The sequence below is a fragment of the Diceros bicornis genome, chromosome 14, assembly GCF_020826845.1.
Source record: "Diceros bicornis minor isolate mBicDic1 chromosome 14, mDicBic1.mat.cur, whole genome shotgun sequence".
Lineage (NCBI taxonomy): Eukaryota > Metazoa > Chordata > Mammalia > Perissodactyla > Rhinocerotidae > Diceros > Diceros bicornis.
The window spans coordinates 26,224,065-26,243,127 of NC_080753.1; the positions used below are offsets into that span (position 1 = coordinate 26,224,065).

The window sequence follows — 19,063 nt, forward strand, 5'->3', positions numbered from 1 at the left end:
GGCCATCTGTATATCTTCTTTGGGGAAATGTCTGTTCAGGTCCTTTGCCCATTTTTTAATTGGGTTGGTAGTTTTTTTGTTGGTAAGATGCATGAGTTCTTCATATATTTTGGAGATTAAGCCCTTATCAGAAGTATGGTTTGCAAATATCTTCTCCCAATTGTTAGGTTGTCTTTTCGTTTTGTTGATGGTTTCCTTTGCTGTGCAGAAGCTTTTTAGTTTGATGTAGTCCCATTTGTTTATTTTTTCTATTGTTTCTCTTGCCCGGTCAGATGTGGTGTTTGAGAAGATGTTGCTAAGACTGATGTCGAAGAGCGTACTGCCTATGTTTTCTTCTAGAGTTTCACAGTTTCAGGTCTTACATTCAAGTCTTTAATCCATTTGGAGTTAATTTTTGTGTATGGTGTAAGGTAAGGGTCTACTTTCATTTTTTTGCATGTGGCTATCCAGTTTTCCCAACACCATTTGTTGAAGAGACTTTCTTTTCCCCATTGTATGTTCTTGGCTCCTTTGTCAAAGATTAGCTGTCCATAGATGTGTGGGTTTATTTCTGGGCTTTCGATTCTATTCCATTGATCTGTGTGTCTGTTTTTGTGCCAGTACCATGCTGTTTTGGCTACTACAGCTTTGCAGTATATTTTGAAATCAGGGAGTGTGATACCTCCAGCTTTGTTCTTTTTTCTCAGGATTCCTTTAGCTATTCGGGGTCGTCTGTTGTTCCATATAAATTTTAGGATTCTTTGTTCTATTTCTGTGAAAAATGTTGTTGGAACTTTGATAGGGATTGCATTGAATCTATAGATGGCTTTAGGAAGTATGGACATCTTAACTATGTTAATTCTTCCAATCCAAGAGCACGGAATATCTTTCCATTTCTTTGTGTCTTCTTCAATTTCTTTCAGAAATGTTTTATAGTTTTCAGTGTACAGATCTTTCACCTCTTTGGTTAAGTTTATTCCTAGGTATTTTATTCATTTTGTTGCAATTGTAAATGGGATGGTATTCTTAATTTCTCTTTCTGCTACTTCGTTGTTAGTGTACAGAAATGCAACTGATTTTTGTATGTTGATTTTGTATCCTGCAACTTTACCATATTCGTTTATTACTTCTAAAAGTTTTCTGGTGGATTCTTTAGGGTTTTTTATATATAAAATCATGTCATCTGCAAATAGTGACAGTTTCACTTCTTCCTTTCCAATTTGGATCCCTTTTATTTCTTTCTCTTGCCTGATTGCTCTGGCTAGGACTTCCAGTACTATGTTAAATAGGAGTGGTGACAGTGGGCATCCTTGTCTGGTTCCTGTTCTTAGAGGGATGGCTTTCAGTTTTTCACCATTGAGGATGATATTAGCTGTGGGTTTCTCATATATGGTCTTTATTATGTTGAGGTACTTTCCTTCTATACCCATTTTATTCAGAGTTTTTATCATAAATGGATGCTGTATCTTGTCAAATGCTTTCTCTGCATCTATGGAGATGATCATGTGATTTTTATTCTTCATTTTATTAATGTGGTGTATTACGTTGATTGATTTGCGAATGTTAAACCATCCCTGCATCCCTGGAATAAATCCCACTTGATCATGGTGTATAATCTTTTTAACGTATTGTTGTATGCGACTTGCTAGTATTTTATTGAGGATTTTTGCATCGATGTTCATCAGTGATATTGGCCTGTAATTTTCTTTTTTTGTGTTGTCCTTGTCTGGTTTTGGTATCAGGGTAATGTCAGCTTCGTAGAATGAGTTAGGGAGCTTCCTCCCCTCCTCAATTTTTTGGAAGAGTTTGAGAAGGATAGGTATTAAGTCTTCTTTGAATGTTTGGTAGAATTCACCAGGGAAGCCATCTGGTCCTGGACTTTTATTTTTGGGGAGGTTTGTGATTACTGTTTCGATCTCCTTACTGGTGTTTCGTCTATTCAAATTCTCTACTTCTTCTTGATCCAGTTTTGGAAGGTTGTATGATTCTAAGAATTTATCCATTTCTTCCAGATTGTCGAATTGGTTGGCATATAGCTTTTCATAGTATTCTCTTATAATCTTTTGTATTTCTGAGGTGTCTGTTGTAACCTCTCCTCTTTCATTTCTGATTTTACTTATTTGTGCCTTCCCTCTTTTTTTCTTGGTGAGTCTAGCTAAAGGTTTGTCAATTTTGTTGATCTTTTCAAAGAACCAGCTCTTGGTTTTATTAATTTTTTCTATTGTTTTTTTGGTCTCTATTTCATTTATTTCTGCTCTGATTTTTATTATTTCCCTTCTTCTACTGATTTGGGGCTTTGTTTGTTCTTCTTTTTCCAGTTCCTTCAGGTGCATTGTTAGATTGTTTATTTGAGATTTTTCTTGTTTGTTGAGATAGGCCTGTATCGCTATAAACTTCCCTCTTAGAACTGCTTTTGCTGTATCCCATAAATTCTGGCACGTCGTATTTTCATTTTCATTTGTCTCCAGGTAGTTTTTGATTTCTTCTTTGATTTCTTCGTTAACCCAGTTGTTGTTCAGTAGCATTTTGTTTAATCTCCACGTATTTGTGGCTTTTCTGATTTTCTTCCTATAGTTGATTTCTATTTCATACCATTGTGGTCAGAAAAGATGCTTGGTATTATTTCAATCTTCTTAAATTTATGGAGACTTGTTTTGTGGCCTAATATGTGATCAATCCTGGAGAATGTTCCATGTGCCTTTGAAAAGAACGTGTATTCTTCGGTTTTTGGATGGAATGCTCTGTATATATCTACTAGGTCCATCTGTTGTAGTGTGTCGTTTAAGGCCAATGTTTCCTTATTGATCTTCTGTTTGGATGATCTATCCGTTGGTGTAAGTGGAGTGTTAAAGTCCCCTACTATTATTGTGTTACTGTCTATTTCTGTTTTTATGTCTGTTAATAATTGCTTTATATATTTAGGTGCACCTACATTGGGTGCGTAGATATTTACAAGTGTTATATCCTCTTGTTGGATTGTTCCCTTGATCATTATGTAATGCCCTTCTTTGTCTCTTTTTACAGTTTTTGTTTTAAAGTCTATTTTGTCTGACATGAGTACTGCTACCCCAGCTTTCTTTTCATTGCCATTTGCATGGAGTATCTTTTTCCATCCCTTCACTTTCAGTTTGTGAGTGTCTTTAGGTCTGAAGTGTGTCTCTTGTATGCAGCATATATATGGGTCTTGTTTTTTTATCCAGTCAGCCACCCTATGCCTTTTAATTGGAGCATTTAGTCCATTGACGTTTAAAGTAGCTATTGATAAGTATGTACTTACTGCCACTTTTTAACTTTTTTTTTTCTCAGTGTTTTAGTAGTCCTTCTCTGTTCCTTTCTTCTTCTATACAGAATTGATGGTCACTTTAGTTTGACCTCTGTCTGAAAGCTCTACTCTTTAACTCCCCTCCTCCCTCATGTTTTTGATATCATATCTAACCTCTTTGTTGTGCATTTGTATCCATTACGTTCTAATCATGGAAATAGATAATTTTTCCTATTTGTGGTCTTTTCTTTTCCCCTTAAATCAGTCCCTTTAACATTTCTTGTAGCACTGGTTTCTTGGTGACAAACTCCTTTAATTTTTGCTTATCTGGGAAAATTTTGATCTCTCCTTCCATTTTGAATGATAACCTTGCTGGGTAGAGTATTCTTGGCTGTAAGTTTTTTCCTTTTAGCACTTTAAATATATCGTGCCATTCTCTTCTAGCCTGTAAGGTTTCTGCAGAGAAGTCAGCTGATAGCCTTATGGGGTTTCCTTTGTATGTAACTTGACATTCTCTTGCGGCTTTTAGGATTCTCTCTTTATCTTTAACTCTGGACCTTTTGATTATGATGTGTCTTGGTGTGGGCCTCTTTGGGTTTATCTTGTTTGGGGCTCTCTGTGCTTCCTGTACCTGGATGTCTGTTTCCTTCCTTAGGTTAGGGAAGTTTTCATCTATTATTTCTTGAAATAGATTGTCTGACCCCTTGTCTCGCTCTTCTCCTTCCGGGACACCTATAACACGGACGTTAGTGCCCTTGATGTTGTCCCAGAGGTCCCTTAGACTGTCCTCAGTCTTTTTAATTCTTTTCTCTTTTACCTGTTCACCTCGGGTAATTTCTTCTAGTCTTTCATCCAGCTCACAGATCCGTTCTTCTGTATCCTCTACTCTGCTTTTGAGTCCCTCTAATGAATTTTTCATTTCCTGTATTGTATTCTTCATTTCTGATTGGTTCTTTTTTATATCTTCCATTTCTTTGTTGACATTCCCACTGAGTTCATCTATTCTTCTCCCCAGATCAGTGAGCATCCTTAACACTCTTAGTTTGAACTCTCTGTCGGGTAGGTTGCTCATTTCTGTTTCACTTAGTTCCTTTTCTGGGGTTTTGTCCTGTTCCCTTATTTGGAATGTATTCTTTTGCCTCTTCATTTTGCCTCTTTCCCTGTGCTTGTGTCTACGTATTAGGTAGGTCAGCTACGTCTCCTGCTCTTGGATAGGTGACCTTATGTAAGTGATGCCTTAGGAGGCTTCCAGTGTGCTTCCCTCAGTTCTCAATGTTCCAGGGGTGGCCCCTCTGTGGGCTACGTGTGTCCTTCTATTGTGGCCTGTTATCTCTCCCTGTAGGCGCCCAGGGAGGCTGAGTTATGCTCCTGGCCAGCTGTTGTAATGCTCAGCTGCTTGTAGTTGTTGTGGGCCCTTCAGTCTCTTTATCAGGTGTGGGGATCCCCAGCACAGTTGGCTGCAAGTTCTAATACCACATTTGTGTTGCAGTATTTCTTTTAAGTGAGTAGGCCCCCAGCGTGGCAGGTTGTTAGGCTCAGGGCCTTACAATTGCTGTAAGCCTCTAGCCTATTAGGTCTCTTGTCAGCTCTCTGAGGATTGCAGCTGGGTGGGGCTGGCCTCAGGCACAGGAGCACCCAATTGTTTCAGGTTTTGGAAGGTGGAGCAAACCTCCTATGTGGGTCTTTGAGAAGTACAAGTCTTCTGCGGCTGAGAAGCCCTGCCGCCCACAGGTCCACACACACAGTCAACACAGTCCTGCCCCGTGTGAGTGCCCCGACCTCCCCAAGCGGATTCAGTCTCTCCACAGTGGGAGCCCCACACACTCTGCCACCGCCCCACACTCTCCACCCTCTCCTTGTGCACACCCTGCCCCGCTCAAGTCGGCTCAGTTGCCAGGCTGCAGAGAATCCAGTCACCAATCTATGCAGGCCCACAAGTTGCCTGAGGGCTTGTTGTTGGGTGGGGCCAGTCTCTAGGGTGGGCTGCCTGCCCTGGCTGAGCTGGATTAAATCGGTGCTCTTGTGGGTGGAGCAGACCCTGGGCTAGCAGGCCTCAGGGAGAACTCCAATGGTGTCTGTGTCAGCATGCCCACACCAGGCCACAACAATGGCCGCCACCAATGTCCCAGTCCCTGGAGAGGTCTCACCCCTCACTGAGATGCACTCAGGGCCTATTAGGTGAGTCTCTTGTCACCAAAGCACTGTACACCTTTCTTTCTGGTGATTTTAGGGTGCTTCCTGAAACGGGTGAGTTTGTGCGCGGGCCGTTTAAGAGCCAGTTTTAGTTTCTTTGTGAACCGGGTTTTCTGGGGGTGCTCCCCAGTGTTTTAGTAGCAGCCACAGTCAGATATTATGCCGCTGGTCTCGATTGTGCTGGGTCCACAATATGCCCACAGCGGGGGCGCTCCCGGCTCAGGGCCCCACGCCTCCAGGGAGGCTGCGGACCTGTGAGCTGCTCCCGGCGGCCGTGACGCTGGCGGCTTGTGAAGGCGGCGTTTTTCCTCTCCGGAAGGGGGTCTCTGCCTCTTCCACCTCAGTTAGGATTGTCCGTTGTTGCAGGAGTTCCTCTCATCCAGTTTTCAGCTCTGTTTCGGGGTAATTTTTCCACAAGTAGTTGTAAATTGGCTGTTTCCCGGGAGGAGGTGAGTTCCGAGTCTGCTTACGCCGCCATCTTGACTCCTCTCTCGAGATTTCTTAATATTGTATCTTTCTTATATTCTCTCATGCATTCCCACTTGGTCAAAGTATGTTATTATTACTTTTTTGCATGTTATTTTTTTAATGTTACACTGAATTCTTCTTGCTTGCATTTTAGTTAAGATCCTTACATTTACATTGATAAGTAGGATCAATCTGTGGTTTTCTTTCTTTTATGCAATTACTATCTTGGTCTATTTGTGATAATAGGATAACGCTATTCCCTTAAAATAAAGAGGAAAATGTATCCTCTTTTTCTATGTCTAGAATGGAAGATAGCACGTGAAAGTTTTAAAGGACTTACCAAAAAAAATCATCCAAGGCCAGAGCCTTTGCTGAGGTAGTAATTTAAAAACTTCTAATTTTTCTCCTCTTGATTATTGGTCTATTCAAGTTTCTGTACCTTTTCTGAGAAGTTTTTGTAAATTTATATTTTTCTACAAACTTGTCAGTTTTAATGTTTATTACCATAATTACACACCAGAACTATTCTGCTAGTATTAAATTACCAGAATTAACATTCTCTTGTTATTTAAATTTTTTCATCTATATGTGGTGTTATACCCATTTTCTCATTCCTACTCTTGTATAGTTATGAGTTTGTATTTTATTTCTTTCTTCTTGGAGTCTATTTTCAAACCATCCTTCCTCTGGGATCCCTTTCTCCCTTACCCAGGCTCCTAGAAAGGTTCTCGTGTTAAATCCATCTATTTTCTCCCCCTTGCCCAGGCACCCAGTGCTTTTGTGCGGAATTTATCTGCTCCAAATCTCTCACTGCAGAGCGTGACAGGCACCAGACAGTATCCACAGTGAGAAGTCTTCCTGCTCCTCTTTTCCTACCAAAACTTATTTGATTTGGTCCCATTCCTCAAGTCGCTGTCAGATAACTGGTTAATTCATCCAATAAACTCAATGAGAGGGAAGGAAAGAGAAAGACCACTGAAGTGGGATTCGGAAGCCCTGAGATAAGTCCCGAATCAGATCTGTCACCAATTAACTCTCTGGACTTATCTCCAGACCTGAGTTTCCCCAGCTGTAAAATAAGGTAGTTGGTTTTCAAGATTTCCAGAGTCCTATTCACCTTGGGCAATCTATGATTATCTATTATCCAGTTATACAAATAAAATATTTCTAGTGAGACTAGAATAATATTCTGTCTATATAATAGTTTCATTTTTACAGCTATTTTGGGGATTTTTAACCCAAAGCAGTGAACACCATGAGACTTCCTAACATTCCTAAAAATGATTTAGCAAAGAGTTCTTTATAAAATTCACTGGGTCCTTTAGTGTCACAACCAAATCTACTTTGTTTCAGTATCCTAACAAAGTAACCAATAGAAGCTTGAACAATTGGAATTAGAAAAACTAAAGTAGTAGCAAGAAATGAAACTCACCGAATTGCCAAGCAAAGCAGTACGATAACATGTAGTAACTCTAAATGTGATTGCACAATTCTGGCCTTATGTATTTATTTAATGTCATAGTTACAATTTCTCCCAAAGGAGACCTTGAATCTCTTAATTCTGTTCTTAAACTCTTGTTCTAGACAGTAGCATTATTTTGAGTAACATCTGAAATGGTAACTCTAGTGGAACATGCCCTTCTTCTAGGAACAGTATCCCCTTCTAAGTAATGTCACCCGCTCTAGCTCGATACATATGGTTCCTGCTATGAACCCTTCTCCACAGCAACAGTTCATTGACTGGACCAGAAAGGAGCACATAACCAATGAACATCTTCCCTGGATATTTGGACTTGGGACCAAGAGAATACGAGGAGTTTCCCTGGGAGTGTTGAACTTACTGAACATGTAAGGTGAAGCCCATGAGCCACCAGAGGCCATGAGAGATGGTCACATAGAGATTGGTTTGTGGCAAGACAAGAAAAAGGAACTTACATACAGAGAGAAGTGGGGCATAGAAGCAGCTGGACAAAGATCCATAAAGGAGTAGATCCGAGAGAGATTTGCAAACTACAAGCTGCAAGAAAGGCACCACTCTTAGACCGATGCAGATGACTGGCATGCTGCAGTAAACACTAGAGCAAAACAGCCTACTTGAAAGGTGGTTAATGAGACTGAACCACGAGCAATTGCCAATAGAACCTGGGAGTTCTTTGCATTGGGTATCAGTGTTCAGATAGAAGAAAGTGACCATTCAAACATGGATCCACGTGGAAGACACAACAGTGTGGTGACAATGAACAGGGCAAAGTCAAGTGGAGAAAACAGGGAGTGAACACAGACCATGCTACCCTAAGCTAACGGTTTACAGTAACTTCTTAGCACAGAGGGACGTGCCAAATACTTAGAGACGACTGAATTGATTTTATAGCATGTTTATGTTAATTATATATTAAACTCAATATAAGTTTTATTACATAGGGTAGGTTTAGTGATTCATAATCAATAACTTTTATAATCTTTATAAATATATGAATGAATTAACCCTATAAGGTATAGTTATAGAGATCTGAACCTGGATGATCCCAAATGGCAATTCCAACAACATTCAGATTTTCAGAGTATGAAGAGCAGATAAACAGCCCTCCTAGAAACAGCCATCCTATAGGAGGACGGCTCAATCCTATCAGGATGTGCTCTGCATCATGCAGCTCCTTGTCCTTTAGCCCTGCTGACCCAGTCACTGCCCTCACAACTTACATGTTTATAACCCCATGCCCTGCCTCCTCCCCCTGGAATAACTTTCCTTCTACCTCCCACTATCCCGCCTGGTAAAACTTTATCTATTTTTCAGATCCTACTCAAAATATCATCAGTGTGATGCTTTCCCCTGTACCCCGTGCAGTCTGAGTAGCTCTGAATCTTGTAATCAGGCATGTCTATGTAACTCTGTTATAGCAGCTGTCACACTGTCTTCAATTACGCATTTACATGTCTGTCTTTCCCAGCTACATTGTACTCATCTCTGTACTCCCTGAATCTAGTACACTGTCTGTACTAAATGGTTATTGAACGAAAGCATGAAAGAATGAATCTCTAATTACTACGAATTACAATAATGGTTACAGTTTTTCAATTTGTGATAAAATAGACTTTGTTGTAATTTTATATAAACATGGCAATAAAATTTACTCCTGTATGTTCATTCTTGCTAGTCTGCTATCCATGTAGTATGGTCATCTGCTTACAACTTAAAAAAAACAGTATATGGTAGATGAGTGTGTTCCTCTCTACCCAAAGATATCTATACCACACCCTCACTCTAGAAGATCTGAAAAGAGAGGAAAGAGTAAGGAGTTTAATTTTTTTCCTAACTCAGCTTTATGGATATATTTCTAAAAGTCATTATGAAATTATGAAAGGTAAAATTTGAGGCAAATATATGGAGGTTTTGCTAAATTTCACAGATTGCTGATCATACCCAGCTTCAGTTTCTTGGCCAATGCGTCAATTTGAATTGTGGGATCGGATCCCATGGACAGAAAACATATCAGAGGTGTTCGTGTATCACTTTCTTCCCAAGTTTTCTCCAGATTTAAGATAACTGGTTCTGTGTACTTATCCTCCAAAGAATCTGCAATATACTTTCTTGCTTGAAAAACAGTACGGTCTGGGCACCAAGACCTAGGAGTGAATACAAGTTAGAGGAAGAAATTCAGTGTGTTCATTCTTTATTCTGTCAAATTCTAAGCATGTAAAGAACATATTTAATTAGCAAAGGAAAAAAAGTTAGTTCTCCCTTATGCAGATCTGGGTAAGAGGGATGGCAAGGTTTTCTATCCCTGGATGAGTGCAAATTTACTCATGTAGTTTTGGCGCTAGACACTGGCAAGAAGCAGGGCAGAGCCAGCAACAACATGGTCTGTTGCCAACCTGGAAGGGAACTCAGAAGTCATCTGATCCAAGCGTCTCATTTTCAGAAGCAGCAGCAACTACTCTGAAGCTTTAATTAGTTATTTTTTAAAAACACATCAACGATTACCCTGAGTAACTGAGGCTGTCAGCTTCACGTAAGCAATTCCTCATTCAAACTAACACACAGGAGTACATTCATTTTCCGATAAAGATTTATCAAGTGCAGACTACACTTCAAGCCCCGCTCTGGGTGCTGGGGACTCAGCAGGGACCCAGGGGGCGGTGCGGGGGAGTTCTCTGCCAGCTCCAGTACACGGTGGGGGCCAGCCTGCTGCACACTCTGAAGCTCTGCAGTCTTCAGGGGGAGAATTAACAGGTCAAAGGTGTCAAAAGTAGGTTGATCAGCAAGCGTTGATGTAATACCATCTGTGTAGCCTCCACTGTAGTCGGTTCCAAACCCAGCAACACATTACACAAATGTCATTTGGTATTTTAGATTGCAGACAAGCCCTACAGATTCTTATTTGCTAGTAGATTACACTATTCATTTGACATAGGTTCAATTTAAAAATGATGAATGGAAGAGAGACACATCTATTCCAATAAAAACAAGTAGCCCTTTCATACTCTGTCAACCATGAGGTCATCATTGCCGACTGCTCTGATCACTCTCAAAGGGTGACAACATCCAGGAAACAACTTTTTCTAAGGGATGCAAGCTCAGGTGAATAATATTAGCAAAGACAAAAAACTACTCCAACATAGCTCTACATCCTTTTGTTATTCTTTTGGTGGCCTCATCTTCCCCCAGCTCCACCCTCCTTTCCCACTAATCACACACACACACACACACACACACACACACACACACACTGATTTTCCAATATAGAAGTCTTCTTTGAGCTACCAGATATTGAGAAAACAGGAAAAGTGAGAAAGAAAAGAAAAGAAAAGGAAGAATGTTCTTCCTTAACAACAATTTCAAATTTTTGCTTCCATTTTAATAGCCAAAACAGCATTTATACATTTCAGTAGCACAACATTCTTAGTTTTTTCCTCAGATGAAATTGAATTTCAGCTTATGAGCTAATTGCCTTATAACTTTGTGAGGTCTATTTTTTTTTTTAAAGAAGCAAATTCAACAATAAATGATGCACTCAAAGGTAAATGATGAATGAAGTGAATAATAAGAGCATATGTTTCATATTTTTTTGCTAAAAGCACTATCATTAATATGCTGTCAAGATATACCATTCCTTTCACTGTCACCATTTTATTTACTTGTCAAGGAACTGAAGAATTGCCATCCAAAACTGCATTGGAAGCACACACATTTCTTATAATAACTACTGGGATGCAGTGAAGTAAGCTCCCTGAGGCGAGATCTGTAATTTAATATAATGAGTGATGCTTCTAGGTCAGATAACACCCATTCTCACCTGATCAGTAAAAGTTTACGGCAGGTATCCAGTGAATCGTTATATCCATCCGGGATAATTTCTTCCTCTGGAGCATCTTTATCAAACCAGCTTTTCCATCCCTTCTCATTACGAGATATCTAAAATAAACAAGCCAATTAGCAAGCCATAGGAATATATGCAATTGGAATATATTGGAGAGGATTCTGAAAAACTTCTTTATAGGCAGATAATTTTTCAACATAACTACACAGTTGACATTTTTCTTCAGAATCAATGACTCAAATAACATGGACGTTAGTATTCCTTTTTTCCATTGCTTTTCTACATTATTCACTAAATCCAGGACCATGTATCAATTACACAAAATGATCGGGCAGGAAAAAATAGAGAGCAGGGTTTCTCAACCTCAGCACCATTGGCATTTTGGGGCCAGATTATTTTTTGTTGAGGGGGGCTGTCCTGTGCCTTGTATGATGTTTAGCAGCATCCCTAGCCTCTACCCACTAGATGCCAATAGCACCCCTCCTCCTAATTCGTGACAATCAAAATATCTCTAGACATTGTCAAAGGCTCTCTGGGGGGTAGCACAAAGTTGCCCATGGTTGAGAACCACTGATATAGACCATTCTGATAACCAAACCTCTAAATTTTGACCTCTACTTAAAATAGTGATGGATGACAAAATCAAAACTTTTATTTTCCTGGTGATCCTCTGCCTTGAGACCTTAAACCTAAGAACGGAAGAAGTGTCTCCATGAGCTGGTCTCAAATACCCGTTCTTTCAGAAGCAGGGAGAGAATCGCAGGTTTTCAGAGGCATTGAAAGGTGCTCCCTGAAGACCAAGTACTGTCAAAACTAATTACAAAAACTATAGCTTGGTGAGGCTGATGCTGCTCCTCAGCAACGATCAGGCTGGATTATTTAGACAGTGTTTGTAAGCGTGGTTTAGAAGCCATGGGAAACATTGATAACAAATAGCAAATGCTTACACAGCAGATATTATGTGCCAGACTCAAGGACCATACTTTTACCTCTATTATCCCCACTTTTTATTGAGGCACAGAGAGGTTCAATAACTGCACAAACCATTCATTATATAGGATACAGACAGGGTGCAAATTAATAACAAAACAATTGCTCTGTAACTCAGTTGCTCTGCCTTTGTCCCTGGACACTAACGGATGGAGGAGGATTTCTGAAATGTTCCACAACTGTCATCTTTCCCCTGAAGACTGCATGGCTCTCCCTATTTGGCTGCTCCCAAAGAATCTGCCTGACATAGGGCTGGGAGGGCCTGGGTGCTGCTGCAGCCTCACCCCACCACGCTGGTACCTACATGCTGCCACCCACGGCACCCCCTGCAGGCCTCCTCCACACTGGTGGCTAGAGAGAAGGCACAAGAAGAAAGAGTGTTTATTCCCAGCCTGCTGGCCTTCCATCTGCTAATTTTGACTCTACCACAATAGAGCCTCCAGGTGAGCTGCATCTGTGATGGCCAATGGGATAACGTCCAGCCCCTTAGCCGCCCACCTCCATTTCCCAGTCCTTTTTCTGGCCCTCCGTGTTGGCAAAACCACTTCCAGGTGTTAAAGAGTTTGGCCTGGGATGCCAAGGCAGGGCAGCTGCTGTGTGAGGCTGTTTTTGTTTCAACTCCTGACACCCACTCAGCTGGGAGATTGACCTCCTGCTACTTCCTCCCTTCCTTCCACAAACAGGCCAAACGGATGGCCGCCTGAGAATGGGTCCCCAGAGAACTTCTGCAACTTTCCTGAGAACGACTCCTCCCCTTGCTCTGGCCCATCCAATGGTGTAAAAGGAGTGGGAAAGAAAGAACTCATGATGTCAGGGAAAGAGCAGGAGGTCGAATTACAGCTTTGCCATTTATTGGCTATGTGGCCGTGAGTAGGTACTTAACCTCTTTGAATCTCAGTTTTCTCATCTATAAAGCAGGGTCAATAATATTTCCTCGCACAGTTATTGTTGCAAAGTACTTATCCCATAGTTAGCAGTAGTAGCTACCAGATTCTATACCACGGGTACTTAAAATCCAGTTGACAGAGGCAAATGATAATGCACATCCCTATACCAACACAGCCCATCAGTGGAGGACATAGGTTTTCAGTGATTTTTCCAGTGGTGCTTGAAGATCTCCCTTACCCAGTCTCTGACCAGACTTAGACCACTTTTTTTTTTTCAAAGTATTTGTTTGGGCCTGGGGGACTCATCTATGGCTGTACTACAAAACAAAGCTTATTGTCCACCACGGATGGAATCCAGGGGCTTTATCCCATTGACTCAGACCCAACAGTGGCTGAATGGGCAAGGACTCTACATAAGGTTCCAGAAATACCACTAAACAGACACACCTAGTGTACGCTGGGCAGGGGGTGGGGGGTGTGGAGGGGAGCCACTTGCAGTCTACCCATCGCCGCATTTGTCCATCACCAGCAACTGCAAAAAAGATGATGATCAGCGTTTGACACTGGGAAAATGCAGGCCCTCATCGGGGACAGGCAGCTGTAACCAACAGACCCCAGCAATAACTATCTTTATTCTGAGTTGCATAGTTGTTTTCCAGTGAGAGTTGAATCAACAACTAATCCACAATAAGCAATTTACATTTTCAAATAAGAAAAACAACAGTAAATCAGGACCGGTTTCACCATTCTCACCACTACACTTCACCATTTTATATTTTCACCATTAAAATGACTGATTTTTTGAACAGGATCTTAAGCTTTTAATTTGCCTCAAATTCAAATTTGCACAAATTATTTAATCACAGGCAGAAGTAAAAATGTAAAAACATCAATAGTCTATAATAAAAGGGTCCAGCTGCGGGTTCTGATTCTGACAGCAACTCAAGCAGGCTTATAAATGACCCATGCTCAGTACACAGAAGGACAAGGCAGGCGTCTGCACCTGTGAAAAGGTTCCTTCTGATACCCCTGGGTCTAAAATCTCCCCCATAGAGCCACAGCGCCTTAACGCTACGCTACTGTGTTGCCTTCTTTGAGTGAAGGAACTGTCACCAGGAGGCCCCAATTAAAAAGGCCCGGGGGTCTTTAGGTTTACAGATCTGTACTTTTATCCAGCTTTTATTACCTGGTTCATAATTTCTGCAAATTGCGGAAGTTTACTCAGCTCCACAAGGTTCAGCCAGGTCATATCGAGGATCCAGCGAAACGGTTTGGGAGGGCAGGCTTTCAGATCCAGGGCTGCTCCCCCTGGGGAAAGGCGTCAGCGGGAATCAGGTCAGCTTGTGCTCCGTTTTCAGAAATTTATTTTCCAAATAATAAAAACGAGATAACCATATTATAGAAAAAAATTGGAAAATAATCACATTACAGAAAATGGGGTTACCTTTTTTTGGTACATTTCCTTCCAGTCTTAGTGTTTTACTTAATGATTACTACCATCTGATAAAATACAGATGGCAACTCCTTGTCATTTTTCCCTGCAAAGAATTTTTCTCAGGTGGTTATAGTTGTTTGCTTTTTTATTGTCTTTTTAATAACCTGAAATTTACAATTTTGATATCAAGGAATAGTTTGACCTTTTCATGTGTGATTTTAAAAATCACTTCTTGGTCAGTCATCACTCCTCCAGAAGTTTGATATTCAATACTATTTTTCACCAGGTCAAAGAGATGGATAGACGGATAGACGGAGGGGGGAAGGGAAAGAGGGAGGGAAGAATATAATACATCTGTGGGTTTTTAAGGGAGTAATTAACATTAAAATCAATTATTCATTCATTTATTCAACAAATATTTATTGAGCACCCTCTACGTCTCTGGCATATTCCAGGCACAGGGGATAAAGGAGAGAAGACCAAACAGGGCCCCTGCTCTCCCGGAGTCTAGCGGAGAACATGAGTTATAGCATTGGATCGGATTTTGCAGCAAATCACAAGCCAAATGAGCATACCCAATGTGACAGTCTTCCACCAAGACACATGGATCATATTTACAATTTCAAAATACCTCTGTTGCATGTTTTTAGTAATGTTTTATCATAATAATTCCAGCTCTGTTGTTTAATTGACGTATGCAAAATAGTGCTTCTTGAATTTTTAATTCTGATAATCCTCCTGAAGAACTCATCAAATCCCTCCATTTCACTTATCAACCCTTGAGCAAAAAAGTATGCAATCATTAGCTGTTATTTTAACATTAACTCTCTCTCTGTTTTGGAAGGCTAGTGTCCAATCCAGCCTGGAAGGCAAGAGCAGACCCCTTAAGCTGTCTTTTTGTCCATGGTTTACAACAAAAGAAAGATGATATCTTTCTAAAATAACCAGGCAGGAAAAACAGGTATATCAATTACTCTATAACGCAGGATTGCCCTTGGTATCTATTTCATTTTTCAAAGTGTTCTGACATTCTCGGTTGAAGAAGAAAGTCAAAGGCACCTTCCAAATATTGCAGAAAACAAGTAGGAATTGATACAGAGGGACAGTCACTCTTGGGAAATTAAACATTTCTGCTTTGAGAAATAAGTCTTTTTTCTTTCCCCCTTAAGTATCAAGTTCAAAATGATAAAAAATATCAATGATGTAAGGGCCATGTTTGTTAACTTTTTGTAAAAAACTTTAAAAACAAAGTCATACTATCTTTTTAAAAATAATTTGGTCAAAATGTAAGCCAGTTCAAAACTAATACAAACTGTACAATAAATCAGTTCTTTTATTGCTGAGCTGATTATACTTCTGTCAATCAACCTAACATACAATCCCAAATTAATCTTCCTAAAGCACTGCTCTATCCATGCTACTTCTCTGCTCATAAAACATTCGATGGCTCCCCACTGCCAACTAAATTAAATCCACACTCATCTCACTGGCTTTCTGGCCCTGTGCAACCTGGTTCTCCCTGACTCTCCAGTTTTATGAAATGGGGTCATAGATGTTCTCCCACCACAACCCAAATGTGCAGCCCTCTTTATTTTTCTGTGACAAATCTAATCCCTCTGACAAATTCCCTCCCCACTGTTTTTCAGTCTCCTCTGATTTACATACTTTCTCTCAAAGAATCCAATCTCTTTCAGGTAATAGCTTTGGTTTGGCTGGGTTTGCTGGGTGGGGAGGCGTGAGGTGGGTGGGATTGTGTGTTGATAAGGAGGATGCCTCAGATCTGCATGTTGCCCTCTAGTCTCCACTTGTCTCAGTCAGAGGCTGGGATCCCTGTACTGCATCCTCTGAGCTACAACAAATCCTGTCTGACCCCTAGGCACATTGGGCTGCTGTTCAGAGACTGGTCCTTTGTCTCCAGTTACAAAGTCCCCTGCCCTGTGGCTTCTTGGTTTGAAGCCCAGGCCTCTGCTGTACACCAGCCCTCTCAACACTTCCATGTCCACACTCCTGCTTGCCAAACCTAAGGCTTATCCACCTGGCCACTCCCCTCCACCAGTGCTGCAATGCAGCTTCAAGGTAGGATGTGGCTCTGGGCAGAACGTATGGGCATCTTCTACCTGGATGTTTCTTGCGCACCCTCCTCTACCTACCCAAGGTTCTGCCTCAGGAAACAGAGAAGAGGCAAGAAACTTTGCATCTGACCTCCTTCTACCTCTGACTCCCTTGTCCTTCCCATGACCCACTATGGACCAAGGGGTCAGCTTTCCCATTTTTTTCTATATCATATCTGTCTCCTTCCCAGGGGCCATACTGGCAAATGGGATTCAAGAAGTAAAGTCAGCTCACAGATAAGGAAAGATTCAAAAGTATACTTCCCATCCCCCTTACATTCCACAGATAGAAGGCTTTCCTGAGTTGTGAGGCCCATTTTGCTCCCACTGCTGCCTAGATTCCCACGTCCCCCCTCCCCACTGTCCAGTGCCCCAAACACTGAGGATGGGGCCCGAAGTCCAAGTGAGAGCTTCGAGGTGACTGAAATGAGTCAAAGTAGCTTTCTAGATTTGGCAAATTCAGGCTCACTTAATTTAAATGTCACAGAGACCACAAGCCCGCACGTCTGAACCCTCCTCTGTAGAGCCTGCCCCGCTTCTCCCAGGCCGTACTTATCATTTCCCCTCTGGGCCCCGACAGCCTCTAGTACGTGGAGGTACCGGCTGATGGCTCGCTGAGATCACAGAGCTAGTCAATGGCAGAACCCAGTTCGTCTCCCTGGTTCCTAGCCCAGCACACACTTTAGTGTACAACACCGCCTTACTCCTGCACACACTTCAAGACACAACTTCTCCAGGTGTATTAGACCCGAGAAAAAATACGAACCAGATGACAGATTCCGATTTCCTTTGAACTACAAGAAATAGTCAAAGAAGAAATTTCCGAGATTACGCAAAATTGTTTGCAAAGTTTCTACCTCAGCAGTCTAACCTGGATCTGAGGAAGAAATTAACTGAAGTACAGAAAGAATGATAGAGTACTAAAACGCTACAGTTTACGGCCTGTTTATTATAAATTGGATGTTGAGGATAAGAGAGTATCATGTCCTATCACCTTGTAGTACGAATTTGGAAATACTCGACATCTACTTCCTAGATGGTTTCTTCCATTCCCACGGCTCTGGTTGTTGTTTCTGGGCCCTGTCTTTGCAGCTGTCTGACTTTTCCTAAGTTGTCTGGCCTGTCATTTCTAACCGTCTGCTGGCTATCTCAAATTCAACATGTCTATGTAGTCACATACTGTGAGCTGTTCAAAAACGTTCAGATTCCCATCTTCCACGCCCCTGGGGGCACTGCATTTCCCTGCTCTCTCTAAAGTTAGATGTGGCTGTGTATCTTGCTCTGGCTGATGAACTATGAGCATAAGTGACATGTGTCACTTATGGGGTAACTTTTAAGAGCCAGCACACCATTTGCCACATCCTGTCCCTCTGCCATAGTCATTAGGGAAGCCATTTCAATTCCTGGTTGACCATGACAAGCATGTCGGAGAGAGAGTGAACGAGAAGTATACCTTTGTTGTGTTAAGCCATTGAAATTTTGGGATTGTGTTTCTGGCCACAAAACCTGGCCTATCCTGATTGAAACTACATCCCCAAACCATATTCATTATAACCCCACTCTGACGCTCCTCAAACTAGCTTCTCTTCCAACCAACCAGACCAGGAATCTCCACAGAAACCAGAAATCTTAGCTTCATTTCTAACCCTTCTTGTGGCTCTTACCTCCAGTCTGTTGCCAATTTACTTCCACGATCCCTCATATCTTTTCCTCTTTTATGTTCCCATTGTCTCTACCCAAGGTCGGGAATGCATTACCTGTGGTTGTGAAGACTATAACAGACTCCCTTGAACCTCTTTTCTCTAATCCTATAGGTGTCCGCCAGAATAGTCTTCCTAAAGGGCAATTAAATGTTCCTGGAGGACCACATCTTCCCCTTACACAGCTCCTTGCTTCTTACCAGATCAAGAAAATCCTTCTCTAGGAGTCAAGGCTCAGCAGTTTACATACTCCACTCATTTCTGTTCCCATGCTGCGCTGTCTCAGCATGGAACGTTCTCTTCATTTCTACCTATCCTTCAGGGTCCCTTTCAAATGCCAATTTCTTCTTTTAGGAGAGCGGGCAGCCAGAAAAATGATTCATTAAACTATATACTAAGAGCAAAAAACATAAGGAAAAAATTGGAACATTTTTCCCAGGTATCAAATAATCTGAAAAAATCATTGCTTACCCTGCAAAGGTATATTTTCCAAGGAGCTTTTATTGATCTCGCCAACCACACGTAATCTCTCCCTCTTTTTAGATGTAACACTTTGTTGTTAGCTCTCTTATAACACAGGTTATTCTGCCTTGTTGTGCAGTTATTTTTTAAATTATCTTTATCCCCATGATGAGACTGTTATTTCTTTTAAAGCAATGTCTGGTTTATCCTTGTATCTGAAACACTAGTGTGGTAGGTTTGCATAGTACGTGCTCGATA

General features: G+C 41.2%; 1 protein-coding gene across 2 annotated transcripts in view; it reads right to left on the minus strand.

The window, feature by feature from the left end:
• The window catches only part of DNAH8 (dynein axonemal heavy chain 8), a 295,649-nt gene that overhangs the window by 64,576 nt on the left and 212,010 nt on the right, over window positions 1-19,063 (minus strand). For both annotated transcript variants that reach the window (XM_058554442.1, XM_058554441.1), the window contains 3 exons: window positions 14,284-14,405; window positions 11,197-11,315; window positions 9,324-9,526 (listed from right to left, as the gene is read on the minus strand). In XM_058554442.1, the coding sequence (XP_058410425.1) occupies window positions 9,324-9,526; window positions 11,197-11,315; window positions 14,284-14,405 (444 nt within the window). The remainder of the gene's footprint in view (window positions 1-9,323; window positions 9,527-11,196; window positions 11,316-14,283; window positions 14,406-19,063) is intronic.